The sequence below is a fragment of the Hemitrygon akajei genome, chromosome 27, assembly GCF_048418815.1.
Source record: "Hemitrygon akajei chromosome 27, sHemAka1.3, whole genome shotgun sequence".
Taxonomy (NCBI): domain Eukaryota; kingdom Metazoa; phylum Chordata; class Chondrichthyes; order Myliobatiformes; family Dasyatidae; genus Hemitrygon; species Hemitrygon akajei.
Window position 1 is genome coordinate 8,839,945 of NC_133150.1, and position 9,436 is coordinate 8,849,380.

General features: G+C 38.9%; 1 protein-coding gene across 2 annotated transcripts in view; it reads left to right on the forward strand.

Annotated features, from left to right (window-relative positions):
* LOC140717109 (differentially expressed in FDCP 6 homolog) overlaps positions 1-9,196 on the forward strand; it is a 167,015-nt gene extending 157,819 nt beyond the window's left edge. The window contains exons 11-13 of one of the 2 annotated variants that reach the window (XM_073030339.1): positions 4,705-4,795; positions 6,410-6,454; positions 7,266-9,196. In XM_073030339.1, coding sequence (XP_072886440.1) covers positions 4,705-4,795; positions 6,410-6,454; positions 7,266-7,339 — 210 coding nt within the window. In that variant the 3' untranslated portion in view covers positions 7,340-9,196. The remainder of the gene's footprint in view (positions 1-4,704; positions 4,796-6,409; positions 6,455-7,265) is intronic. The other variant, XM_073030341.1, reaches the window with a different exon arrangement.
* Positions 9,197-9,436: the final 240 nt, after the last annotated feature.

The window sequence follows — 9,436 nt, forward strand, 5'->3', positions numbered from 1 at the left end:
TCAATCTGAACTCTTCTCTCTCACATAGCCCTCCATTTTTCTTTCATCTATTTACCTATCTAAGGATCTCATTTAATATGTCTCCAAAAGCATCCCTAATAGGTCTGCTTCTGCCACCAACAGTGTGTTCCACACACTTACCACTCTCTGTGCAAAGAGAAAACTTACCTCTGACGTTCTCCCCTTTACTTTCCTCCAATTACCTTAAATCTATGCCTCTCGTTTTAGCCATTTCCTCCCTCTGGCTGTCCACTTTATCTATGCCTCTTACCAGCTAGCACATCTCGATCAAGTCACCTCTTTCTTCCTTTGCTCCAAAGAGAAAAGCCCAAGCTCATTCAACCTATCCTACTCCAGGCACCATCCTGTAAATCTCCTCTGCACCCCCACATCCTTCCTCTAATGAGGTGACCAGAACTGAACACAATACTCCAAGTGGGGTGTAACCAGAGTTTATCAGGCTTACGTTACCTCTTGGCTCTTGAACTCAATCCCGCAACTAATGAAAGCCAACACATCTCCAACATGCTCACACACCGAGAGACTTGTCACCTGATCAGGTTCATTGCCAGTCTCACATCCAGTATGAATCTCCATATTTAGTTGTTCTGCCATTTTTTTTGTCGTCTTGTTCTTGATTCTTGCATCAAAGGGTAGTAATTTCTCTTGATGTTCTTTGTTTTAACAACCTCTTGCAGTTTCAAGGAGGACACCAGATTCTTCAGTCCGAGAATTGGACATAACACTCCAGTTGTGGCCATACCAGTATTTGATTATGGTTCATTATTACTTCCTTGCTCTTGTGCTCTGTGGTTCTGTTGTTCAATCCCAGAATTCCATATGCTTTATTTGCTACTTTCTCAACCTGCCTTGAAAAATGTCAAGGATTTATATGCATATAATACCAGATCTCTCAGTTTATTCAAGTTCAAGTTTATTGTCATTGAACCTATACATGTCTACTGCCAAACAGATCAACATTCCTGCAGACCAAGCTGCACGATATAGTACATATAACTCAGACACACAACACATGAAGTAATATTACTGCAAATAAATTAACAAATAATAAGATGTATTCCAAAAGATTGACATTTAGCATAAGTTGCATTTATGACACAAGTTAACAGAAACTGTAATGTTACTGGTGCTTATAAATGATGAGACTTGAGTGGTGGCAAGATGTTCAGTAATCTCAAGGCCTGGAGGAAGAAGCTAACGGTCCTTGTCCTAATGCCATGGTACCTCCTGCTTGATGATTGGGGGTTAAAGAGATTGTGGGACGGGTGGGAGGGATCCTTCACAATGCTAAGTGTGTTTGCTGCACTCCTATGGGTGGAAGGGAGACCCCGATGATCCTCTCAGCCATCTCCACAGTATGGACTTGTGGTCAGATGCCTTGCAATTCCCGTACCAGACGGTCAGGACACTCGATGTAAAAATTGATTAGAATGAGGTGTGGGTTGTGCTTCTCTCACCTCAATCTCCTCAGGAGTGAAGACACTACTACAGTGCTTTCTTAACTAGAGAGGTGCTGTTGAGGGACCAGGTAAGATTGTACTTTATGTACACTCCCAGAAACTTGGTACTCCTAATCTCTCCCTGCTTACGTGTAGTGGGGAGTTGTCAGACTGCACCTTCCTGAAGTCTTGTCCATGTTGGGACCCAAGTTGCTGTGTCCACACCACCTCTGGCTGCCGTCTCCTCATCATTGTCGAGGAGGCCAAACACTCTTGTGGCATCGGTGAACAGTTTGAGCTGGATCTGGCTGTACTGTGTGCGTCGACAGCGTGAGCAGCAGTGGGCTGCAGACGCAGCCCTGGGGAGCACCAGTGCTCAGCGTGCTGGATCTTAGAGATGTTGCTGCCAGCACGGACTGACTGTGCCCTTTCTGTCATGAAGACCAAGTTCCAGTTACAGAGAGAGGGGCTGAAACACAACGAGGACACTTTAGCCACCAGCTTCTGAAGAGACGATCATATGAAACACCGAACTGCAGAAGATAAACAGAATCCTGACACCATCTTCCAGGTTGGGGGGCAGAAGTCATGGCATTATCAGCAGACCAATTTGGCAGATGAGAAAACTGGAAAGGGTCAAAAATTAGCAGGAAGATGGGATTTAAAGCAGTCCATAACCAGACACTCAAAACACATCATTGTTGAGGCAGTTTACTGGCACCCTCTTGGGCAATGCGATGATAGTGGACTGCGTTAAAGCCTGTGGGGACAGTAGAGTGTGCTAGAGGGACGTTGAAGATGTCTGTTATAACCTCTGTTAACTGAGCTGTACAGTCCATCAGCAGCTGACCAGGTATGTTATCAGGCGCCACAGCTTTACATTGGTTGACCCTGACTGGGGTCTTCCTCACACCAGCTGCAGTGAGACAGAGTACCTGCTCCTCGGGCTGGGGGGGTGGGGGGGGCCTTCCTCCCCACCACAACGTTCTGTGTACCAAACCACGTGTAAAAGACATCCAACCTTTCAGGAAGAGAGGCATCACTCTCATTGACGTGCAGAGTGAACGTGCAAGAGTTTTATGGTCAGAATGCTCTGGCCGTGCACCTTGTGTTTCTGGTGTCACGGAAGTAGCTGTAAATTTTTTGTGAATAATTCTGTTTTGCCTTTTTGATGGGTGGAAAAGCACAGCGCTTGCTGACCTATGAGCTGGCTCATGCTGACTGTGGACCCAGCTCATTCAACACTTGCACCAACTTCTGAGTGAAGAAATTCGCCCTCATGTCCCCTTAAATATTTCACCTCTCACCCTTAACCTATAAGCAAACCATCAATTGATAGCCCTCATAATTTTGTATATATCGATCAAAACTCCTCTCAATCTTCTACATAGTAAGGAATAAAGTCCTAAACTAGTCAATCTTTCCCTATAACTCAGGTCCTCCAGACCCAGCAACATCCTTCGAAATTTTCTCTGTACTCTTTCAACCATATATCCTTTCTGTAGGTAGGTAACCAAAACTGCACACAATACTCCAAATTAGGCCTCATCAACGTCTTACACAACTTCAACATAACATCCCATCTCCTGTACTCAGTACTTTGATTTATAAAGGTCAGTGTGCCAAAAGCTCTCTTTACAACCCTATCTAGCTGTGACACCACTTTCAACATGTTATGAACCTAGATTCCCAGATCCCCTTGTTCTGCCACACTCCTCAGTGCCCTACCGCTCTCTGTGTAAGACCCTACCCTGGTGGGTCCTACTGAAGTACAACACCTAGCACTTGTCTGCATTAAATTCCATCTGCTACCTTTCAGCCCATTTTTCCAGCAGACGCAAATCTCTCTGCAAGCCATGATAGCCTTCCTCACTGTGCACTACAATCCCAGTCTAGATGTCATCCACAAATTTGCTGATCCAGTTAACCACATTACTATCCAGGTTGTTGATATAGATGACAAACAACAATGGACCCAGCATCAATCCCTGTGGAACACCACTAGTCAGGGAGGCAACCATCTTCTATCACTCTCTTGTTTCACCCACAAAGCCAATGTCTAATCCAATTTCCTACCTCATCTTGAATGCCGAGCAACTGAACCTTCTTGACCAACTTCCCATGCAGGACCTTATCAAATGCCTAACTAACGCCCGTGACATTTTCTCTGACTAGTAACACCACCCCTCCTCCTTTAATCCTGCCTGTTCTGTCGCGTCTAAATCAATGTGATGCCACTTTAAGGAATTATTAATAGGTATTAAGTAGGATCCTAGCACAAACCCCTCTCCCCCAGGGAACTTCATTGTACTCTTCCCTCCACGACTGTTTCTTGTCAGTTATCCAATCTTCTGTCTGCGTTGTCACCATCTATTTGCAGACCCTGGAATAAATCTTGATAACAAACTTTTATATAGTGCTTTATGAAATGTCTTGAAAGTCCAAAAGGAAAACATCACCATCAAAATCCAGAATATCACTGAACAAGAAGACAAAAGGAAACAAGGGCTTGCATACTCTCACACTTAATGTGAATACAAATATCCTGTAGAAAAAGTATATCTTTTGTTTTAGTGAGAATTATTAATGAATAACATTTGAATTTAGATGCTGATTGAAATTTCAAAATGCTGCTCAAATTGTCTAGATTTTATGATTAGCGCCAAACATTAGCGTATAAAGTGTACTTTAGAGTTAAACTTCAGCGTCTTAGGAAGTTGTTTCAGGGCTGGAGCATTCAAGTATCCACTTCTTTGATGTTGCTTAACGTTGGCGTTAGCTTGAGGATGCTTGGTATCCAGCAGATATCTAGATAAGCAACCAATCACTTTGAAAAAGTTCCCAATCTCAACAAACCAAGAAGTAAAAAGTACAATTGTTGTTAACATGTTGCAGAACTCAAAATAAGAACATGCCACTGAGATTTAACAAAATGTGACAATGACAATTTCTGGGTCATTTTGTTCTGTTCTATAAATTCTGCTAGGCTGTACCTTGCATGACCCACCCAACTTTACGCATCTTTCTGCATCAGAATACATTAATATCAATAGAGTGCTTCCTTTTAATGAAATGTTGGTTGCTTCTCTTCAGGTAATGATGTAACAGTAAATGCATCTCAGCAAATTAAGTCTTTTATTCTGAGTATCTATTTGGGAATGTCATCAGTCAACTTCCAATTTAGTATGTAGTTATTGAAATTGCTGTAGCATTTGATTTCTGGAAAATATCTCTCCTTTTGTAGGCTGCACAGCGAAAATTACGCCAAGCAAGTTCACATGTTAAACACTGGAATGTCCAGATGAATAGACTAATGCATCCAATTGCACCAGGAGGTAAGGGGCAATATTGAAATGATTTGAGCTTTGGCAGGAAATATGTGGAATGGTAATCTGGGATATGACAAGGATCCTGGGAATGAAAGGGTTAATGTAAGAGGAGTGTTTGTGTACTTGCTGGAGTTTAGGACAGTGGGTGGGGGGGAGGAGTATCATTGACTGAATATTGAAAGGCCTAGATAGAGTGGGTGTGGAGAGGATGCTTCCAATAGTCGGAGAGTCTAGCACCAGAAGACATAGCCTCAGAAAAGGGTGTCCCTTTAGAACACAGATGAGGGACTTCTTTAGTCAGAGGGTGGTGAATCTGAAATCCATTGATACAGATGGTTGTGAAGGCCAAATCATTGGGTATATTTAAAGTGTATGTTAAGTTCTTGGTTAGTAAGAGCATCAAAGGTTATGAGGAGAAGGCATGAGAATGAGGCGAAAGGGAAAATAAATCAGCTATGATCGAATGTCAGAGAAGATTCAATAGGCCGAATGGCCTAATTCTGCCCCTATGTCTTATTGTCTTGTTATAATTTTTTTTAAATGTTTTGTTTAAATTTTTACGCCAAATTAGAAACTGAAATATTTTAAAACTTAATGTTGTAACAGTTACTGTAATCAGCACTGCAGGATAGTATTCAAAATATGAACCTCCCTGTCTCTGCACAGGCCACAGTCACAAAGGGGCTGGGTTGCTTCCAGGAGACAGCACTAACATCTGTGTTCAGCCAAGTGTTTTACTGATCACCCCCAAGTGCTCTGGAATTCCAGGCCATTACCATTATATGTGTATCACAATTCTGATTATGTCACTGCAATGATCACCTAGTTTTTACATTAATCCATAATTTGTCCATATTCAGTTTATGATTTCACTTTGTTTCATTTTAATTTATTTCATCAGGTTTCTTGCCCCCCCCCCCATTGCCATCCAATTCAACCTTGGTTTTCAAACATCCTAAAGTATATGCATCATTATACAGTTGTAGCAGTGTTTGCTCCAATATACAACTGCTCCTAAATATTTATTCATCGACAAACAAGTTTAAATTTTAGTTTGAATTTTTGTTTTTGTTGCACATGTGTGTTGATCAATTTTTGTTTGCTTTAAGGCAAGGTACTTTTCCTGATAATCTGAAATTTTAAGAAATGCTAGAAATATTGCATAGGACAGACAACATCCATTGAGAGAGGAGTTAATATTGCAACTTTCAAAAGAAATTGCATGTCTGTATTCGTATTTAGAACATCTATCTCATGTCTCACTGTCATTACCTTTCGACAAACTACATTTAAACTGAACATAATTTCCTCAATTGTCTGTTGCTTGTCCAAACCCTGTTTTTATTCCAATTGGTTATTGTAATCTAGTTTCTTATCAGTCCATTTATATTAAAAATTCAAAAAAATGTACAAAAAACTTAGCATTAATACAAAGTAAAACTACAGTGTTATGTAGGAATAGCAATATATACAATGTGGAATAAGTTATTAGCAATTAAAAAATTCAGGTAAAACTTGTAGTTTTTAAACTTTAGTTTGTGTAAAGCAGGATAATTGGCTTGGCATTTTCATACTTGATAGATATCATGGAGTAAGTTTTATTCCTCTGGTTAAATGTAGAAATAATGAACTGCAAAAAGACCACTGAAAGTTTGAAGTCAGACAGTAAGTATAATACAATACAAAAATCTCCTGCATAACTCAGCACTTTTATCCATTATATGAATGAAATCGATCAAAAATGCAGACATACTGTTGTGTATGCAGAATGATGTCAGTCACAGTACAGAGACTGATGCTCCGTGTGAATGTTTCCTTTAAATAGCCAATGTTCAGCACAGCCTCTAATATTTAGTTAAGATCTGTTTCAGTGTTTAAGATCTATTCCGACATTAGTTTAAGGTCCAAAATTATTTGCTGCTGCCAAGGAGTCTGAGACACTGATTTTTCATCTTTAGTAAATGTCCCCTGGTATCATGCAGAATTTTTATACATATCTCCAACATGTAGGTCGTCTGCGTTCCCATTACATGGACTCCTGTTAACAATACCATCCCAAAGGCTATTCTGCTGTTCAGCACAGCCAGAAGTCCGTGAGGATATAGCACCTTTTCAAAGAAGTTTTGAACACACCTTTGAACCATCCACTCAACCTCGCTGTGCCCTTTCCTCTAGCACCAGAAAGCAAAGGCACCAATAAACCAAGCCCATCAATCTGTTAGGTACTGCTGTTTGCTTCCTCTGACAGTAGAGGGGCTGAATCTCAATCTGCTTCTTCAGCCCAATAATTGGATTTCTCTGGCCTATTATGGATGCTTATTGAGATTTTGCTTACTGGGAAGATTAAACAAACTGGAAAAAGTCCCTACCATTGAATTTCCCAATGAGAAAATAGCCTGCGATGACAAATAGTCCTCTATTATTCCACACATCCATGTGTTGATGCTTTCTATTGTTTTTGTTTACATTGCTACAGAAAAACGCCCTCTGGCAGGAACTACGAGTGGATCATCTTTCCGAGGAGCGGGAGGGCAGAGGCTAGAGGAATAAAATCGCCAGGAAGGCCTGAAGAAATAGGTTGTGCAATGACTGGAGGGTGAAGAAATCATTGTCAACTGTCCTTTAAGCACAAACTCATAATAGAGTACATTCTTTAAGTGAACAGTTGAAATGAAATTCAGTGGAAATAAGAAACCTGTTTCAGCAATCACCATTGAGGACCCAGAGTATACTCCATATTTCACAAGGAAAACTGCGTTGAACTTGGTCTGAATATCAGCTGGTTTGGTATAGTTTGATTTCCATATTTACGTCTTCATATAGTTCAGACTCACCCAACATAAGGCATGAAAGACCGACGACAAGAAGAAAGTCAGTTGATATCTTAATCTTCTTCCATAGGAATAAATGATCGTCCAACATCCTCACATTCTCTGAAGCAATCAACAAAACTCTGCATTCAATAGAAAGCACTGAATAATGTTTTCTTTCTCAGAAAGAACAAGGACTACAAAATAAGATTGGACCATTATCATATTTGCATTGCTGCATACCACATGATAGTTTAGGAATTTAAATACAAAGTTGAATAACAAAAACATCTGTGTTTAATAATGAATGTCTAGTTCTAAATGAATCTACTTATGTCCAGAAAAGGTTTAAATGTTACTTTAACATCAAAAGTTTGCTTTTAAAATCAGTTCATTTATAATCCAGTTTATTCACATTTTTTCAATATGGAGACACTCCTTGTTAAATAACTTATTTTTTCATTTTATGTTCCTTAACAACAAGGGAGCCCTCAGACTTTGCACAGTCTGATTTTTGGTCTGAGTAGTGTAACACAGTACTTGCACAATTTACAAAGTATAAATTGATCAAGTAAGTTAATTTTAAATTAAATATTTCAGATCAATTGTAAACTGCTTTGAAACTCTGGGTTCATAGAATTGTATCTCAATGATATTATAAACGTAAATGTGAAGAATGTACAGAATCAAACATTTCCTTGATAGCACTGTTCCCTCTAAGCTGTGGCAACGCAGTAACTGAAATGCTGCTGCGCACGTAACCTTTGTTGCCACGTATCTGGAATGTTCTTCTATATAAAGTTTTATTTAAGTTCCGTGCAGTTTTCATGCCACGTAATAATTTCCTACTCAGAGCAATGGTTGGTCTGCGCAGTTGTAAAAAAAAATTAGAGGGAGTGTTGCTTGATAGTGTGGTACAATTGTTCAATTTTGTACAGACAATGTAAGAATGCAGGGTAAAAGTTACTTCTGTAATTCATAAATAATTGGCAGCTTTATTCCTGCAATATTTTTTAAAATAAACATGTTCTTTATTTTTGTGCTACAATAAGAAAATATTTCAAATGATCTCAGCACTGCTATTATTTTTCTGCTTAAATTTGTAAAATAAATATGCAGTCAGTTTTGAATAAATACTTTCTAAAATGCTGCCTGTGCAGCGTTTGAACAAAATAAAAGGGCAGGGTACAAAATAGCCCAAATCTAAAGTTATCTATTTTATAAAGATAGGGTAGATTTGGATGCACACAGAAATTTGTGAATATAAATGATGTTTATAATTTGTTTAATGCCTTACAAAATGTAACTAATGGGATTCCATAATTAAAAAATCGTTTTCCAAAAAGTGAGATTTTCTGATTTTACCTGTTTTGTGTCAAGTTATAATTATTCAGCTAGCTGACAGTGAGAACTGTTAAAGTTATAGTCAAAGTCTCAATTTTATATAGTAAATGTTTCATATAAAGAACTATATGATACAGTAACTCTATACTATTATATTTTGATTTTAATGAATGGTTCTGTGGAAAGCCACAGAATTGAAGAGAAGTAGATTGTTTGTAAATCCCAAAACATTGATAAATACTGTTAATTTTTACCTGATTTATTGTTTCACTTAAGAGATTATCTTAATTGAAGTATGTGAGAATATTTACAAGTTTTAAATTTGTCTCCAAGGTATTGGTATAATTGTTGGGAGAGTAAATCTTGGAAAAAAAAGTTAAAACCAAAGCTCTGCCGTTTGTATCTATATTTGTCTGTATAAGAGATAGCTTTACTGGTGAAATAGAAACATAGACAACCTACAGCACAAGACAGGCCCTTCGGCTGTGCCGAA